Source organism: Orcinus orca, chromosome 13, assembly GCF_937001465.1.
Source record: "Orcinus orca chromosome 13, mOrcOrc1.1, whole genome shotgun sequence".
NCBI classification, from domain to species: Eukaryota; Metazoa; Chordata; class Mammalia; order Artiodactyla; family Delphinidae; genus Orcinus; species Orcinus orca.
The window spans coordinates 26,004,567-26,023,138 of record NC_064571.1 but is presented as its reverse complement, the minus strand read 5'-3'; the positions used below and the strand labels follow the sequence as shown (position 1 = coordinate 26,023,138).

At 50.5% G+C, this 18,572-nt stretch overlaps 2 protein-coding genes across 6 annotated transcripts in view; one reads left to right on the top strand and one right to left on the bottom strand.

The window, feature by feature from the left end:
- The first annotated feature begins 5,231 nt into the window (after positions 1 to 5,231).
- Positions 5,232 to 18,572, top strand: part of TET3 (tet methylcytosine dioxygenase 3) — a 111,732-nt gene continuing 98,391 nt past the window's right edge. For 2 of the 5 annotated variants that reach the window (XM_049696120.1, XM_049696117.1), the window contains exons 1-2: positions 8,753 to 8,900; positions 9,719 to 10,444. In XM_049696120.1, coding sequence (XP_049552077.1) covers positions 10,142 to 10,444 — 303 coding nt within the window. In that variant the 5' untranslated portion in view covers positions 8,753 to 8,900; positions 9,719 to 10,141. Of the gene's footprint in view, positions 5,601 to 7,563; positions 7,677 to 8,751; positions 8,901 to 9,718; positions 10,445 to 18,572 lie in introns of those variants that run through there. The other 3 variants (XM_049696118.1, XM_049696119.1, XM_049696121.1) reach the window with 3 other exon arrangements.
- On the bottom strand, positions 7,709 to 9,821 carry LOC125960883 (uncharacterized). The gene is made up of 2 exons (XM_049696245.1): positions 9,809 to 9,821; positions 7,709 to 9,039 (listed from the first exon to the last, which is right to left on the bottom strand). The coding sequence occupies exons 1-2, from the start codon at positions 9,819 to 9,821 to the stop codon at positions 7,730 to 7,732; spliced, it is 1,323 nt and encodes a 440-aa protein (XP_049552202.1). The 3' UTR covers positions 7,709 to 7,729.

Sequence of the window (18,572 nt, the reverse complement as noted above, 5' to 3'; positions counted from 1 at the left end):
GAAAAAAATCCAGGTTCAGTGGACCCACGCAGTTCAGACCTGTATTATTCAAGAGTCAACTGTATTTTCATTTTGTGATCTGTCAGCTTGCTATGATTATGAATGAGGTTGGACTTTTTATATCTTTTTTGGTCATTTGTATTTGTGAGTGTTCACATTCTTTGCCTTTTTGTCCCCTTGTGGGTGACTTTTTTCTTACATAACACTTTTCCTTTTCATTTGTTTTGTAAATATTTCCCCTGAATTTATGATTTAAGTTGGGTTGTTGACATGCAGAAGGATTTAGTGATTTTATGCTTAGAAATACTTTTCGATTGCTTGATTAGGTAAATAGTTACCATTTTTCTTCTACAGGTCTCAATGAATAAATGCCTGCTTAAGTAAGAAAACTTTTTCTGGTTAAGCAGGATTTTAATGGTCTGAACTAAGAAACAGTCCATCTCCTATAGGAACCAGACTTGGAATTATCAAAACGATGATACTTTTATTGTATACGTTCCTTGAACTACCCCACTCGATACATGTAAAAAAACATGTTGGTAGTTCCCACCTTTGTAGGGAAAAACGTTTAAAAAGCAAACTAGATGACATAGTCTCTCACAAAAGACTGCCCACCCTCAAACTAACAAAAGCACATTTCCACTCTGTATTCAAAAACAGGGTGGGTCTTAGGATGGTACTACTGGGCCTCAGGTAGAAACTTCCTCTCAGGTCAACCCCTGCACCCCCTCCGCCCACCGCCCTGGCCCCATGCCTTGGGTACAAACTCTAATCCTGAGTAGGGTTGCTCTGGCATGTAATATATGGGACATATGGACACTAAAATATTATTTGTTGTTTCTCTGACTTTTGAATTTAACTGGATGCTCTGTATTTTTATTTGCTAAATCTGGCAACCTTAATCCTGAGGTTTTCTTTCAGTGTTGATGTTGGAGGCCACATCCCAGGAGTGCCCACAGGCAACAGTAGATAGACCTGGCACCTCTGGCATACCACATGAAGGAATTTACCTGCCTTCCTCCGAAGAGGGCTCTCGCAGCCAAGAGGCCCCAGAGATATTTTCAAAAAAACCCTACTCACTGACTTTTCTACAGAGATCAGCATGTGCTTGTAAACCTGAGCTCTTCTCCAGGTCTCTCAGCGTGTGTGTGTGGGGTGCTTCTAGACTTCCTGTACTTCATTGTTCTTCTTCCTTCTTTTTCCAGCAGCTGTGAGGCTCCTCTTGAGCCTGTGGACCTGGGCAGGCCCTGTCGAGTGCTCACCACTGCTTCACTCAGGTGCCCTTAGCCCACACACATCCCTGTTTTTTGTTTTGTTTTGTTTTTTTATAAATTTATTTATTTATTTTTGGCTGCGTTGGGTCTTCGTTGCTGTGCGCAGGCTTTCTCTAGTTGCGGCGAGCGGGGGTTACTCTTCATTGCGGTGCGTGGGTTTCTCATTGCAGTGGCTTCTTTTGTTGCAGAGCATGGGCTCTAGGTGCGTGGGCTTCAGTAGCTGTGGCTCACAGGCCCTAGAGCACAGGCTCAGTAGTTGTGGCACACAGGATTAGTTGCTCCGCGGCATGTGGGATCTTCCTGGACCAGGGCTTGAACCTGTGTCCCCTGCATTGGCAGGCGGATTCTTAACCACTGTGCCACCAGGGAAATCCCTATATCCCTGTTTGAACGGCCAATCTTTTTGTTCACTGTGGCCTCTTTCTGCCTGAACACCCATTTTCTGTCTTACAGGCTTTTGATTCACTATAAATAATTAGATTGTTTCCCAAAGGCTCAATGTTCAAATTCAAGTTTTACTGTGGTTTGAGATGGCTGAATATCAGGTGGATGTGGGTAATGGCCTAGTCATGCCACCATTAGGACCATCCTAGAAATTGGCGAGTAGACTGAGACATAACCTGATAATCCCCTCTCTGGTTTAGCAGATAAATAGTACAATGTTGGGAACACAGAATACCTCTCCAGGAACGAGGCTAGAGCGACCTTGAATGACTGGATCCATTAGTGCAGGTATTTCCAAGAACCTCTCTCCCAGGTCCATGGGGGGCACTGGTGTCCTTTTTATCTCTAGCCTTCTTATCCCTAGCCCCTGTAGACTCCTAAAGCAGAGCTTCTCAATCTTTAGGGCACCTATGTATCACAATGGCTGAGTGGGAAGAAAGGGGTCTCTGGTAGGGGTTCTGAAGATTTGTCCCCCTGCACTGCACTGTTCCTGCAAATGGGACTTGACCCTCACCCATAAAAGGGTATGGGGAAGGGGAGCCTCAAGGATGATAGGGGTTGATATCAAGTTCAGGTCTCAGGTGGGACAAGTAGTCCCCTGCTCAGCAGGAGATGGGATGGAAACAACATACGGAAATAGGTTATTGAGACAAACTGGTTGAAGTTGAACCAATCTTTTAGGGAGGCTCAGCTCTTTCCATGAAGCCTTTGCACTCCTCTAACTGGATTCTCAGGATTTGTAGTTCAGGAATTTCACAATTTTTATTTTCACGTATTTTCTGTGGCTTCCTCCCCCTAACTCCCCACTTTTTTTCTTTTTTTTAAAGTTCCTTTTAAAAATGATGACCTCGTTTGAGGATTTGATGTTGAAATTTAACCAAGAGGTAGATCTAGGATCTGAGTGCAGCCACTTTCCCCTCCTGAACCCCAGGCCCTTCTATGCGCTGCTTCCTGGGTCTCTCTGTGGGCCGGTCCCACAGGCGCCTCAAATGGAACATGTCCTTGCTGACCTCGTTTAGCAAACTGCTCCTCCTCTAGGCCCCTTGGTGCTACCATCCGCCCTGCTGCTCTTCCAGAAATCTCCTCCCCACCCCTCATCCAGTCAGCCCCTTCCTGTTATTTGATTCCCTAAATCTCTCCAATACGTACTTTTCTTTATCCCCACCACCACTGCCCTAAAGGAGGCCATCATTTTTTTCCCACCTGGGTTCCTGCAACAGCCTTCCAACTGGTTTCTCTGCCTCTGTTCCAAGACCCCAGACTGAAGCTGGCACTGGACAAGATATGGTCCCCATCCACTACACAGTGGATGGGACAGACTGACTCATTCTTATGATATGATTGGTGGGCCCAGTCTCGAGAGATCATCAAAGGCTTCCCAGGGTGTCACCTGGGTTTAGCCAGGAAGGATGAGTGGGAGTGAATGGCAAGAAGGCAGGAAATGCTTCTGCCACAGCTATGCTGTTTTAGTAGTTTCTTTACTAGGCAGGCCCCTAGTGACATATATACCGAGTCCCTTCCTTTTCTGGATTCTTTTTTAGTTTACACATTAATTTCTACTGAGTTTGCTCCACTGTCACTCTCCTCTCCCACCATGCTTCCCTCAACTCAGGTTTCTTTCTAATAATCTAAATCTCTGAACATGCATAGTGGGAGGAATGACACCCATTAGAGTGGAAATCTCAAATATATGTCCCCAGGAGGGAGAAATGCTCTTGAAATGGGCAGAATTGATTGCATTAACACATGCCTCAAATACACACACACACACACACACATCCACCGCACACATATGCACACATACTATTCCCTGTGTATTAATTATTAGTGCTGTTAACCAAATATTTTTGCTTCTCCTTCCAGGCACATGGGAGCATTGCACCTATGGCATTCCCCTGCTCCCTTATGACTTGCTTTGGCCAATGAAGTCAGAACAAAAGTGATGTGTGTTACTTCCAGGTAAATGCTTTAAGAGTTAGTGCTCTATTGGCCCCACCCTCATTTCCTGCCTTCAGGGTTGAGGAGGCAACATGCTAGTTGCAGCAGCCTGAGTCCTTAAGTGGCTATGGAAAACAGAGCTCCTGTTGGTCCCCAGTAGACATATTTCATGATGGAGAAATAAAGTTTTGTCAAACCACTGAGACCTGGGGATTGCTTCTTACTCTAGCACAACTTAACTGATCCTGACTGATACACCCAGTCAAATCAAGGTTTGGGGGGCACCAAGGCCTTTATTCCTGTTGGGTATTCAGCATCTTGAGTCTCCGAGTCAATTGAAGCTCCCATCCTCCTGCCCGGCCCCCTTAGGCTGGAAGATTTCCAGGTTATTCGATCTCTTTCCCATTATGAAGGGGACACTTGCATGCTCCTTGTAAGTTATGTACCTATTCTATTAAACCTAAATTCAAACTGAAGTCACAGAAATAGCTATAAGACATGAAAGCATTTGCTGAGTTATCCAAAACCATAATCTAGATACCCTACATGTGTCGCACTAACCAGGGCATGTCCAAAAGCAATGCACTAACGAATCTCCCTTTCACCAAAAGCAAAATGCCAGTTTCTTCCCCCAGAACAGCCCTGGCACTGGTAGGCTAATTTCAGAGGTCCTGGATTGAAGGCCTGATTCTGACACTTAGTAGTGAATGACCTTGGAAAAATTACCCCTCTGAGTCCCAGTTCCCCTATCTGTAAAACGGTTATAATAACAATAATAATTATGTCATAGAAAGAAAAGGAAAGTAACATTTGCACATTTGGTGTACAAGCCACTCTGCAGACAGAACTGGAAAGGGTGTGGAAGTGCTTTGCAAAGGGAAAGCTCTATGCAGATGTAAGGTGATAATATTTTTAACCAACATATGACCAAAGAAGAACACAACAAAAATCAAATGAACGTCCCAATGCCTTCAGTCTTTAACACGAAGCTCAAGTGTGGACATTGGAGTATATTTACGTTTCTGCAAAAGGTCCCGTAATACAAAGCTCATTCTTCAAATAGGACAAATTGCTTATTAGCTAAAGGGAAGGAGTGAAGCCAAGTGCCTCAGAGGAGGTCAGTCACGTTCAATCATTTGCAGGTTGGGCAAACACCCAGCAGTGGCGGCTCCACTTAGTGGCTTCCTGAAGAACCACACGCGCGCACATCCAGTTACACTTCTTGTGTCCTTTGCCCAGTGCGGAATTAACTTCAGTTCATCAATGGAAGCCCTACTTATTCCCCAGCCCCACCTCCGTCCCCATCCAGCGAAACGCCCCCTGCCAATTCTGTAGCGCCTGCAGTCCCTCGGGCTCTTCCTTCTCGAGACGGGATTTCCCTTTCTAGTCCCTGAGGCAGCAGCGCAGCCAGGTCCTAACCTCACCGGAGCAATTGCCTAAAAGGCTCTGCCCTCGGCCACTGGGGGTGGGGCCCGCCAAGCCGATTTATAAAAGGAGCCTCCCGGGGTCTGCCTCCTCTAAGCGCCTCCGGCGTGATCTTGGCCGGCGCCTAGGTGCTGAACTTGCTTCTCGCCCGCTTCTCAAACTTGAGGGTGCAACGCCTGAAGGGCTTGTTAAAACAGAACGCTGGGCCCCACCCCCAGAGTTTCTGCTTGAGTAGGTTTAGGGTGGGGTCCGAGAGCTTGCATTTCTAACAAGTTCCCCAGGTGTTGGTGACGCTGCGGACCTGGGACCACACTTAGTGAACCACTCACTGCCTCTGGTTTCAGGCTGCTTTCAGATAGAGAGGCTCGCTCGCCACCTCCACGCCGGTCCCAGCTGTTCTCCTGCCCTGAGCGCTCCTCCAGTAGGGATAACCCGGCGGCACAGGAGGCTGCAGACCTAGGAAGGCAGGGCCTGAGGAGTTTGGAGTGCATTTTGAGGGCCCCTGAAGGGTTCGTGCAGGTAGGAAAGCAAGCAGGAATAAACCTTGGAAGCCTGTGGGTGCTTGGCGTTACTGGGATATTTCATTTATCAGGCTCTACTGACCTCGTGTCTGCATTGAACACGTATTGATTGGGTGCTTAGCTTTAGAGTTACAAAGGTGAAAAGACAGGGTCCCAGCCCTCCAAGGGCTCATAGTAACTGGGAGGGAAATGTGCAAATGATTACGATACTGATAAGGTTTTCCTAGGGAGGCAGCGTCAAACTTCTGGGGAGGGAGAGTGTGTGGGACTCTGTAATCTGTCTGAAGAGCTGGAAGAGGTTTCATGGCATTTAAGCCGAGACCTGCAGGATGAATGGGAACTTGGCGGGTAGAAGGAGTAACTGGGAAGGGGTTGAAGTGGGAAGGGGTTTCCTTGGGTAGAAGGAATGAATGACAAGACTGCTGAAATACAAGGCTCCAGAGAGAGACTGACAGCACATCTCAGACTTGGGACTGGTTTTCCCTCCTACCTCTCTGGCCGCTCCTTCTGTCTCCTTTGCTGGCCCCTTGTCAGCTGCTGTTCCTCATGAGCTGGTGTTCGCCAGGGCTCTGGCCTGGCTGCCTTTTCTTCTCACTCTCCATGTCCACTCCTAGTGAGGTCCTCCACACCTGAGGCCTCACGAGCTGCTCCCTGTTGGGGCCCACAGCCCCAGCCTCACCTCCTCAGCTCCACACTCAGCTCCACGCAGATGTCCCCAGGCATCTTTCCTCCTGTACTCTGCCTTGGTGAATGGCACCAGCATCCATCTTGTTACCTAAGCCAGAGGATTTAGTAAAATGACCCTTTCATAGATAGCTGGTGAAGAGTAAACTGGCACAGCAAATTGCTGGTGCCATTCACCAAGACAGAAAACAGGAGGAAAGATGCCGGGCTCGAATTCTGAGTCTACAGTTCACTAGCTGAGTAACCTTGGGCAAATTACTTAATCTATTTCCTTATCTGTAAAGTGGGTTTAAAGATAGTATGTACCTCACAGGGTTTTTATGTGGATTAAACAATAATTGTTACTTACTAAGCACTATGTTAAGTACTTTACTTGGATTCCTTTGGAGATGATGAGTACCTTGTCCAAGGTCACTCTGCTACCAAGTGGCAGAGCCAGGCCTGGAACCCACAGTTCCCTGACTCCTAAGCCACCCTCTTCATTGTCACACTATCTGGAGATTGTCTATCAAATAGGGAAATACTTGCAATATAATGTTAAGTAAAAAGTGGACAGCAAGCTGCATAACCAGTGTGAGTACAGCCATGTTATTATTTTAAAAAAGGAAATAATCTACAATAGAAAAGGCTAGAAGGAAATATAGCAAAAGGTTAAATGTTGTATTGGGGTTATTTTTGTCTTCTAATTTTCTATTGCCTGTTTTCTTTAATATACATAATTTTTGCTAAAAATAAAATACTTAAAACGTTAAACATTCATTACATAAAAAACAAAGTCCACAAACTGTTCTCATGTTTGACTGAAAATTGCACTCTATTGGTATCTCTTCTCAGTTCTAGTCTTACTTCCCTGAACAGAAATTCTTTCCTACTCTCAAAGGCCAGAGTAGGAAGTAGGTATTGCAGCCATGTTCACCGCCCTCCCACAGCTGACAACCTGGCCACTGGAGCAGGCTGTCAAAATCAGGCCTGTGGGGAGGGAAGTTCCAGACGGAACCCGGGCTTCTCCTACTGCCTAGGGCTTTCTGGACAGCGCTACTTGAGATCAATTACTTTTTTTTCTTCTTCTTTTAAATAACCGGCCGAATGCTCTTTTTCCAGTTTTGGCTGAGTTGTTAGCTTCATCCCGGTGGCGACGCCTGCCAGATACCTGGTTCCTTGAACACCGCCCAAACTGGTCAGGCCAGTCCGCCCGTGGTTGTTTCTGCCAGGACTTGCCCGTGTTTGGGTGTGTGTGTGGGGGGGGCTGTGTGTGTGTGTTAGAGACCCACCCTTCTCCCCAGCAACCCAGGTAGGTGGAAGGAAGCTTCGGGGACCAGCCTGGCAGTCAGGCCCGATGGGTGGAGCTGAATTAATCTAACCTGGAATTTCAACTTGGCCTGAACAACAGGTGAGGGGAAAAAAAGCAGAGAGAACCGGCAGTTTGGCAACTGGAAAATATTCTTACGCCTTGCCCCTTGGCTGGAAAATAGCCCGGGGTGACTTTTCAAAGTGTCTGCGCTGGGTTATAGGGCTCGGTTGCGCCACGGCCCCCTCGGTGGCTGTCCGAGCCCCTCCTGAACGCTGTCCTCCTCGGTTACCCTCCGCGACGCGCCCGTTTCCCCTCCTCTGGGAGGCAGGGCGGGGGTATCGGATTAGTCTTTGTTTTCGAAGCGAAAGAGCCGAGAGCGGCGCGGGGGAGGCTCGCGATGGTAGGGGCCCGGGGTCCGCCTGGGTAGGGCGCTCGGTCGTCACCCCCGCGAGGGTGCCTCCCGGCTGGCCCTCGGCCTCTTCTCGCGGGTATCCCCTCCTAGCCGGCCAGGCTGACTCGGTACGCAAACGCGCGATGTACCCCATTGTCCTGCCTCGGAATGAGCGAGCGAGCGGCTGCCAGGAGAGGGGGGTCAGTCGGGCCCGGAGCTCAGGACTCCCGGGGGCGCCGGGGCCGTCCCAGGCCGCTCGGCCCGCAGGGAGTGGCAGGAAGTGGGGACACCGAGGCCAGCTCCGCCGAGGGCCTAGACTGGGAGGTCCGCGTGCCCCACCCCGCGCCGCCCGCCGCGCCCGCCCGGGCTGCAGAAGCGCCGGAGGGCGGTGGCGGCCAACCGGAGGAGGGCGGCCGGGTCCCGGGAGGACCGACCGCTGGGGAGGGGAAGTACTGCAGGTGCAAAGGCGCGGCGTCCGGGCCGGGCCCTGCCCCCACCCGCTCGAGGACTGCCCGCGCCGTCCCCTCCCCCTCCGCGGAACTCCCCCCTCGCGTAGCCCCGAGCCCGGCGGAGAGGGCGGCGGCGGGGCCGGCGGGGCTCGGCGGGGCTCGGCGGGGCCGCACGTGCGCGCCCTCCCGGGCGGGGGAGTCCCCGGGCGAGCACGTGCCGCGGCGCGCGGGGGGCGGGGAGTCCCGCGGACGCCTTCATTGCTGCTGCTGCTGCTGCCGCCGCGGCCGCCGCTGCCTCTTCCTTCCTCCTGCGCCGTCCCCTCCTCGGCCCGGGCGGGGGGCTCCGTGCGCCGAGCTCGGCCGGGCCAGGCGCTCCAGGAGGCGGGCGCCCCAGGCGGCGGCGGCGGCCGCGACTGTGGTGGCGGCGGCGCGGGCCGGGAAACTTTGCCCCTTTGTGCGCTCCGCCCCGGAGGCGGCGGGCAGGTCGGTGCAGTCGGTGCCTTTCCGGCTCCGGGGTGGGGGAGGGGAGGCTTGGGGGGGGGGGCCCGGCCCGCGGGGGAGGGGACGGCCCGGGGGCCGGCCGGGGGGCCGCTACTTTGTTGCGGGAGACTAGGCGGGGGTGCTGTGGATCACAGTGTAGCGGAGCCGGGCGGGGGCGGCGGGGCGGGGCGGGGGCTGCGGAGCCGCCGGAGCCGAGCGGCCGAGGCCCCAGAACAAAGGAGCCCGAGAGGCTGCGCGCGCGCGCCGGGCCTGAGCCGGAGCGCGCCCCCCTCCTAGCGCCCCCTCGTCGGAGCGGGCCGCCCTCACGGGTCCGGCCGTCGGGCGGGGAGCGCGGCTGGGCGGCCGGCGCGGGCTACCCCGGGCGCGCCCCTCTCCAGGCCGCTTCCGTGCACGGGCGCCCGGGCAGCCCCGCCGAGTGAAGCTCTCTGCAAACTTTATTTTGAAAGCTGTGCTCCCTTGGGGAGGGCCTAGCGACCTCCAGTGAGGGGTGTGTGGGAATTTTGGCAAAACTCTCCCAAGCCCATGGGGGTGGGGCGGAGGACAACTTTCTTAGAAATCTCACCTTGACCACCCCATTAAATTCGCCGTCCAGGTTTCCTTACCACCTCGTCAGGCCCTAGGCCTTCTCCCTCAGGGAGCGGGTGCTAGTGTGCCCTGCCAGAGGTTCTGGGCAGAACTTCATGAGAGCAAGCCCATTCTCTTCCCCCATCTTCCCTTTTCCCAGAAGCAGGAAGAGGTAACATGTGAAAGTTGTCCCCGAGCCCCGAGTGATGCGCTTCCCCTTTCTGTCTCTTTTGCAGGCAGCGCTGCCTTCTCCATCATCCTGACCCGGGAGAAGAAATACAGGAGGAGAAACTCCTCACCCTGCCCTGCCCCCATCACACACCTACTGGCACACCTCATGCCTGGGTCCAGAGTGGGTGAGGGTGAAGAACCCACCCATCCAAGATGATCCCGTCTCTGGGGACTGCCGCTGGTGTCCTCCCCCAGATCCCGGGCCCCATCAGGTGGGAGAGTGGCCCCCAACTGAGTCCTATCAGACTGCTGCAGAGGAGGTGAAGAGGGGTTGAGAAGAGGCACCCATCCCGGAGCCTGGAGCTACTTGCCTTCACCCTGTAGATTTTGACTGCTTTAGGAGAGAAGGACCTGTTGGTGGCCTTTGGAGGCAGGAAGCTGGACTGTGGCTCTGTCCCAGCACCTATGCCCCCACCTCTGGCAGTGTCATGAGTCAGTTTCAGGTGCCCCTGGCAGTCCAGCCAGACCTGCCAGGCCTTTATGACTTCCCTCAGGGCCAGGTGATGGTAGGGGGCTTCCAGGGGCCTGGGCTCCCAATGGCTGGGAGTGAACCGCAACTCCGAGGGAGTGGAGATGGGCGGAAGAAAAGGAAACGGTGTGGTACTTGCGAGCCCTGCCGGCGGCTAGAAAACTGTGGGGCTTGCACCAGCTGTACCAACCGCCGCACACATCAGATCTGCAAACTGCGCAAGTGTGAGGTGCTGAAGAAAAAAGTGGGGCTTCTCAAGGAGGTAAGATGGATCTTGCGTGGCTGCCCTGACCCTTCCTTGAGGGTGCTGTGTTCACAGGGGTCTTGCTAAAGCCAGTTAAGCCCGTTCTCCCGCTTTGATCCTCCTGGTCCAGCTTTGAGTGGGGCCATAAATAGGAGTGTTGCTGTCTTTGGAAGCTGCTTTAGGCTCCTTTGCCGGGCCGACAGTTGATGGGAGAGGAACCGGGTTGTAGAGGGCTCTGAGCTAGCAGTCTCATCTCTGATGTTTGCATTTGATGCAGGACAATGATATCCAGCTTTATCTCTAGAAGTTTCTTGTCCTGCTTGAAGCCTCAGATGTGTTTCAAGGTCACACCAATGCTTGGGTGATGTGGGGAGTGATGGTGTCAGGTAAGGGTTGGAGGCTGATGGGTTTGGAAATGAAAATTTGGAGTGACACGGTGTTTTTTATGCTTCCCTGATGGAGTGGGATGTTTCTTTCCCTAAATCTTTTTGGGTACCATCATTTTGGGATGATACCTAAAAGTGTTTGGGAACTTAATGAGAAACCCATGATTTGGGTTCCCCTACTAAACAGTACTTCTTGAGGTCAAGGACCATTTATCTCTGTGTTCTCAGGGCCTGGCTCAGTTCCTTGGTGTGTAGTAAGCACTCAGATACTAATTGAATGAATGAATGATTGTTTTTGAGACACTGTCAACCCCAGGAAGGAGTACTTCCTTAATTATGAGCAGGGAGGCAGAGAGAGGGAAGGAGTTGGAATGAGAGCAGAGGAGGAAGTGGAGAGGCAGTGACCCTGCACTGGCCATCTTTCCTTTCCATTCTGGTGGTGGGCTGCCAGCATGAGGTTGGTAGCAGCTGTAACAGCGGAGAGTTGGCAGAGGTAGGGACGAGTGAAGTTGAGCAGCTTGGGAGGAGCAGTGTAGCGGCCGAGGTTGCTCCAGGCAGCGGAACTGGCGCTGGACAGAGACGGAGGCCTGCACAGTCTGTGGGACTCCCCCGCTCTGCCACTGATTTGTCCGAGGGCTCGGACAACTCAGGTCCCCTCTCTGGGTCTGTCTTCTGCCTGGGGAGATGCAGGGGTTGTGCTTGATGGCCTTTGAAGCCCTCTCTAGCTGGGCTGGAAACCGCTGTACTTCTGAGAGCCGGGGTACCTGTGGCTTCCATGGGCTGGCAGCTTGCACTCAGGATTTCCCTGACTGCTGAGTTCAGAGCTGTGCCGCCAGCTTGGTGGGGCTGTGGTCCCGTGGCTGGGAAGAAAGATCCAAGTGTTTTGGTCAGGAAAGTGGGTGTTGCTGGGATGTTTCTGCCCCTTCTCACCTTGTCTCGCCCACTCCCTGTGGAAGCTGCATATCACGGTCCAGGGACGGCGGACTGATGCTGTATTTCCCCGGTCTCAGGTTAAAGCAGACATCTGGATCACATCTGCAGCTCCCCAGCCCAGCCTGGGAGACCGTGTCCAGCTCCTTTATGTTGCTGGTGTTTGGGGCAGTTGGCATCCTGCTGGCCCAGTGCTCTGTGAGTCATTTCTGAAAGGGAGGTGGGATCAGGGGTAGGCTTCACTCCTGGGCATAAGATCTCGTGTTTTGGTATAAGTAGGACCTGCCTCGGCTACCTTGTGAAGCTTGATTCCTTTGCTTGCTTCCTGGTAGGGTTTACCTCCTTCTCTTCCACCTTTCTCTCACTCCGTTCCTCTCAAACCCTGGGGGATGAAGCGGGCTCAGCTTTCTGGGCTGGAACACGTGGCTCTTGTGAACTGTGTTTAAGCTCTTCTTTCGGCAAAAATGAGGCATACCTGAGTGAAAGGGGCTGGGAGTGAAGCCAGGGGCCTGTCATCCTTGCGTGTAAGCCGCTGGCCTGGGCTTCCGGTGGTCGTGGTTAAGAGACCGGGGATCTGGCTTGGCTCAGGCTTAGAGACAACCCGGCGGAGAGATGTCTGCATCCCTGTGGACCTTGCCGTGGCCGGCTGCCCCTCTAGGCCCCCAGGGTCAGGAAAATGTGGCTGGTGTCCTGTGATCCCCCCTGGACAGAGGGTCCACGTGCTGATCTGTGCACCTGTGCTGTCCCATGACAGAGTTCTCCCAGTTTCTGGAGAAACAATGGAAAGGGGACAATGGAGTGAGCTTTGTCTTAAAGTTAACTTTCTTTGACTTAAAGAGCAGTACTTTGTTTTAAGGATAGATACTTTCTATTTCTTGATGTTTAAAAGTGTGCTTTTTTTTAATGAAATGGAGGTGTTGATAAAAATTAGATCTATTTTTTTTTAAAGTCTTTACTTGGCAAAATACAAAATGGTAACTAGTGTCTGTCTCCACAATTTTTTTAAATTGGTCCTTGAAGGCTGAAACTGTGGGAACCACTGTCCAGGCTACACTGCATTTGACGAATGTATCTCTGGCAGAGTTGACAGGCCCGAGAGGCTGTGCCTGAGTGAGGGAGCCCAGGGAACCAGCCCAGCGTTTACAGCCCCCAGGGGACTGCTGAGACCTTCACTAGGTCTGAGCAGCCATGTAGCAGAGGGGACCTGTCCCAGGATTTGGGAGGTCAGCAAAGGAGGAGACCCATAGAACTTTATTGTTTTTCAAGCTGTACATGCTGTTTATTATTTTACTTTTTTAAATTTTATTTATTTTTTTATACAGCAGGTTCTTATTAGTTATCCATTTTATACATGTTAGTGTATACATGTCAATCCCAATCTCCCAATTCATCCCCCCACCACCACCCACCCCCGTCCCAGCCACTTTCCCTCCTTGGTGTCCATGTGTCCGTACGTTTGTTCTCTACATCTGTGAGACCCATAGAACTTTAGAACTTGGCCCCTGCTCTTCAGGTGGGACAAGACACAGCATCCCAGGAGCCTCTTGGGAATCAGACCCTCTCTTTGCACCTGTGCTTCTCAACGTCTCCTCTTCTGGGCACCTTTCTTTACTTCCATCCTGTCTCTACGTCCTCCAGCTTCCTTTGGGGCTTCTTCTGAGCTATCTGCTGACAGCTGCTTTGTGTCATCCTGTGAGGGGGGAACATTACCTTGACTATCTTGTCTTCCTTCCCTGCTCCTCAATTTTTTACCCAGTGCGGGTAGGTGGTGCAGCAGAGCCCATCTACTCAGAAAAGTTCAGCATTTTAGTAGTAGAGGCAGCTCCCAGGGCTGGTCCTGTCCACCACAGATGTAGGTGACTACTTACTTCTCTGGGCCCTAAAGAGAGGTAACACACCTGAAGGTGTTCATTCCTGTAACTGAGGTCTTCCTTCCTAGTTCCAGGGAGGATTGAGATCCTAGGCTGATGTCGGAGGCTATTTGACTTCCACATTCTTTTTACCTGAGTGGTGGCTTGTAGCACAGTGAAGACGGCTGATTAGAAAAGTAGGATTTGGTGAGTGTGAAGATACAGAACCCAAAGTAAGGGCTGTGCCGCTGACTCTCTTGAGCATTGGTTTTTTCATATGTCAGATGGGATAACCCTTCTTTGTGAGGATTAATTGAGATAAAATATGCAGAACGTCTAGCACATGGTAGGTAATCAGTGCACGGTGACAACACATTCCTAGAACATCTAGGAAAGAATTAATCTTTATGCATAAAAATTGTGTCTGTTAGTCTCTGAGCTTTAATTGTTTATTAAATGTTTGTTTCAAGACATCCCTGCTTGCTCATAGAACTGTGGGGCCAGGCAAAGGGAGGGAGACATTTGCCGGCCTCTTTGCTGGGGGAGGAGGCTGGACACCCAGGAGCAAGGAGCCGCTGTGGCCCAGGGCCTGACTGAAAAGTTGCTCATGGTGAGGGACGTAAATGTCTGATAAAAAGGGTAGGAGAAAACCCCTTTGTGAGAAAAACTTCCCTAGAAGTATGTATACATAAGGCTGGAAGCATGACCGAGAATGGGTGAGAAATGAAGGGAAATAGAAATATATATGGTGTGTCTAGCCCTCAGCCAGTTGAATTTAGTGGCTGAAACAAAGCTCTATGCCAGTTTTGAGACAGGATACCTTGGAATCGGGGATCTCTCAACAATATCAGAACCTGACCACTTCTTGCCTCACCTGCTAGTAGCTCTGGCTTCCTGAAGATGGAGGCTATGAGGAGGGATGCTGTCAGGTGGCACCAGTTCCCACCAGCAAAGGAAGAATTGATTGGTAAAGTAGAAGTGATGAGACTCTTTAGAGAAAGGGACCCCATCTCAGCATTTCTGAATCCAGTGAGAAGCTTGGGCAAGGAGAGGTGTTTACCATAGACTTTAGAAAATTGTTTTTCGGTTGTAAACAGTTTTAACCCCATGGCTACAGACTCTAAAAGGGAAGTTAGCTGGAGGGGTAAGATTGCTTTTGAAAAAGGAAATGCTGACTTAACTGTCCTAAATGGTGCCCTAAGGAGGAAGGTGGTGGGACTGGAGAAGATCTGAACCGTCCATGTGGCTGCTTGGGCTGCTGTCTATGAGTGCAGATAGTAAAAGACCGTGCTTTTTACATGGAAAGGGGTGCGCTTCAAGTGTAGTCTGACGCTTTAAGAGGGACATAAGAGAGTCCAGTGGCCAGAATGTGCTGAGGTGGTGGAAAATGCTCAAGACAATAAAAGGCTTTTATATATTCCCAGCAAGAGCATAGAAGGAAGAGACAGTCTTACAGCTTTGGAGCAGAACTAGTGACAGAGAGAGAGAAGCCACTAGATCCCTGTCATGCCAGGGAGTATAAACTGGGGAGAGACCACAGCATGTGTGGTTAGGAAAGGAGAGCCAGCTACCCTACCTGAATCTGAGTCATTCACTCCCTACTGCACACCTTCAGATATACTCATGGAATGATATCGTTATGGAATTCTGATGGTTGGAAGAGGGCCAAAAGACCAGAGACAGGCAGAAAGTTCCATTTTTCAAAGAGATTTTGGAAATTGTAAACCAATGTCAGTTTTTGACAGTTCTAGAGCAGATTTTTTAAAAGGTGGTTCGTGAGATTTAGAAAGACAGTGGTGAGCTTTGAGGGTCCCTGTGGTTCTTTACAAAGAAACTCAGTCAAACCAACGGGCCTGGATTTCTGCAGATAAATGTTATTTCCTGCCAGCTTCGTGGACAGATCAGAGGACCAGTTTTTATTTAAAGTCATCCTGAAGAGGGCACAGGTATAACTGCCTTGTTCAAACTTTTAATCAACCAGTGTGGATCAGGGATTCCATGTTGGGATCGCCTGGATCCCACCCCCAGGGATTCTAGTTTGATTGGTCTTGGGTGGATCTCTACTGGGCTGGGGCTCCCCAGGTGTATCTAATGTGTAGTTACAGTGGAACTCCTCTGACACAGGTGAGAGCTGAATGATGGGCACCCACCTGGACTCTTTACTGCAAATTGCTCACCTGAGTCTTAGGGCACCCGAATGGTTTACAGCCATACTTCCTCCTTGCTAATCAGTGGCCCAGCAGCATCGCATCATCTGGGAGGTTGTTAGAAATGCAGAATCTCAGGCTTTACATCAGAATGACTGAATGAGAATCTGCACTTTAACCACATTCCCAGGTGATTTGTATGTCCATGAGAGTTTGCGGAGCTGGTCTATGGCATTTCTGTGAGTGGAGAAGGGGACAGAAGTAAGTCTTGATGAACAGAGGTAAAGAACTCCAATTGCAGGGACTTCCCTGGTGGTCCAGTGGTTAAGACTTAGCCTTCCGGTGCAGGGGGTGTGGGTTCGATCCCTGGTCGGGGAGCTAAGATCCCACATGCCTCGTGACCAAAAAATCAAAACATAAAACAGAAGCAATATTGTAACAAATTCAATAAAGACTTTAAAAATGGTCCATATCAAAAAAATCTTTAAAGAAAAAAGACGTAATGGGAATAAAAATTTGATATATTACACTTAAAAAAAAAGAACTCCAGTTGTCAACAAGGGTAAGGAGGGTGATCCAACCCATTTACCCTGTATGCCAGGGAGACAAGAACATCTTGAGATTTACTTCATGTTTATTCTTGTTTTTCTGGAGTCCATTTCTTTCTAGTCTAGTGAGTTATCAATAAAATAAGCCCTTTAAGAACTTGTGTGTGTGTTCTGAGAACAGTTGGGAAAGGGTTCTCAGAAGACGTCTGCTGCTCAGCAGTCTGACTTGGAACATGGGAGCCCCACGAGAGGGTATTAGCTGGTGGTAGTTGTGAACAGGAGGAGCACACCCATAGAACCCGGGGTCTCATGGAAGGGTCTGGAGGCTTAAGAGCTGAAGGGATGTGTGCCCCCTCTTCCTAAGATGTAGGTAGGAGCAGGTGTGATCAGTGGGTAGGTGGGTGGTGGCAGCGGTAGTAGTGGTGATGCAGATATTTAAGTTGAATGATAGAACAAGGGGTTAAGAAGATTGGGGGCAGTCTGGAACAATGGGCTTCAGCCAAACTCAATGGAATTTAATCAGGGTAAATCCAAAGCTCTGCACTTGTTTTTAAACAAAGAAAGAAATAGCAGGTAGGAATAGCTGAAACTCTGAAAGGTGTGTTGACAGCCTGTCTCTAGGAGCTCTGTCAGAGTAGTCACATGCAGGACAACTGAAGAAGATGAGTTGTTCAGCTTGGACATGAGTGGAGGAACGCAGGCTAAGACGAGTCCTGTGTGGAAGAGGGAGTCAGTTCCTTTGTGTAGGGGAATGTGTGGAACTTTTATTCGAGGGTAGAAGTTAGCAGGTAGACTGAATCCATGTTTGTTTGTTTGTTTGTTTGTTTAACATCTTTATTGGAGTATAATTGCTTTACAATGGTGTGTTAGCTTCTGCTGTACAACAAAGTGAATCAGCTATATGTATACATATATCCCCATATCCCCTCCCTCTTGCATCTCCCTTCCACCCTCCCTATCCCATCCCTCTAGGTCATCAGAAAGCACTGAGCTGATCTCCCTGAATCCATGTTTGAAAACAAGAATTTTCTAACATTTATAGCTGTTCCAAGACTGAAGAACCAGCCCTGTGCCTGCGTGGGTCTGCGTAGAGGCTGGATGTTCTGGCTGGGATGTTACAAGGACGTCCTCTGTCAGGCGGGGTCTTCCACACGTGGTGGTCTCTTGCTCAAACTGTGTAAAGTATAACCTATTCCTTAGACAACTACATTGCAGAAGAAACATCGCTCTTAGGCCATAACGTTTTTGGTCAATTTCTAGACCTGATTGATCTCAGACCTGGGTTGGAATATGGTCTGTAAACTCTCTGAAAATTTCAGCCAAGTGTGTGAATGTGCAGGGGTATATTTTCTCAGGGGAGAGGGGCTGTGGTTTTCAGCAAATTCTCAAGAGTATTCATGACCTCCCAAATTTAAGAAGCATGCTCTACCTGAGCTGTCCAATATGATAGCCATTAGCCATGTGTGGCTACAAAAATTAAAATTAATGAAAATTAAATTCAGAAACTCAGGCACACTAGCTGCCTTTCAAGTGGTTTGTGTGTTCGATTTTTTATCAATATGAGTAGTTCTACTGGACATGGAGTTTCCCTGCGGGGTCTCTGAACCCTCACTGAAGACTGTTTCTGGGTTGGGGACATAGCTGTCCCAGTTGGTTATTCCTGGAAGGATATTCTGGGATAGGGTTCCTGTTCCCACCCCAAGGTAAGTGGTGAGGGGTATGGAGGGGGCAATGCTTTCCTGGGTTCTAAACAACCCACGGCAAAGCTTATTGCATTTTTTTTTTTTTTTTTTTTTAACTGAGCATGCTCTCTTTATTTATTGCTTCCCTTGAAGGCATGGGCCATGTTTTAATTATCTGCTGTGGGGAAAAACAATAGGAATGCGGTGTGGCTCCCCATCTGAAGGTGCTCTCTGAAGCTGCCTGGGGGAAAGTGGCTTCTCCCACCCTCACTCGTACCCAGCAGCCCCGGTGAACCTTGCCTGAGGGCTCTTACTCGGGCACATGCCCCACCCCAAGTCAGCAGTCACCTCTCTGCCTTGGGCCTCTCATCCTGGAGAAGGGAGTGTGGTGGCTGGGTGAGTTGAAAGACCACATCAGGGGTCTCAGGAGTTGTCACTGATTCCTCCTCCCCTTCCCATCACTTCTTTATCGTTCCCTTGTGGACTGAGGGCAGGATGCTCAGGAAGAGAGAAGGTGTTGGAGAGGAATACGACCCCTTTATCTACCTTGAGCCCTGCTGCACTTTGGCTGGGAGAGTCCTTTAGGGTTGCTTTGGGCCTCTG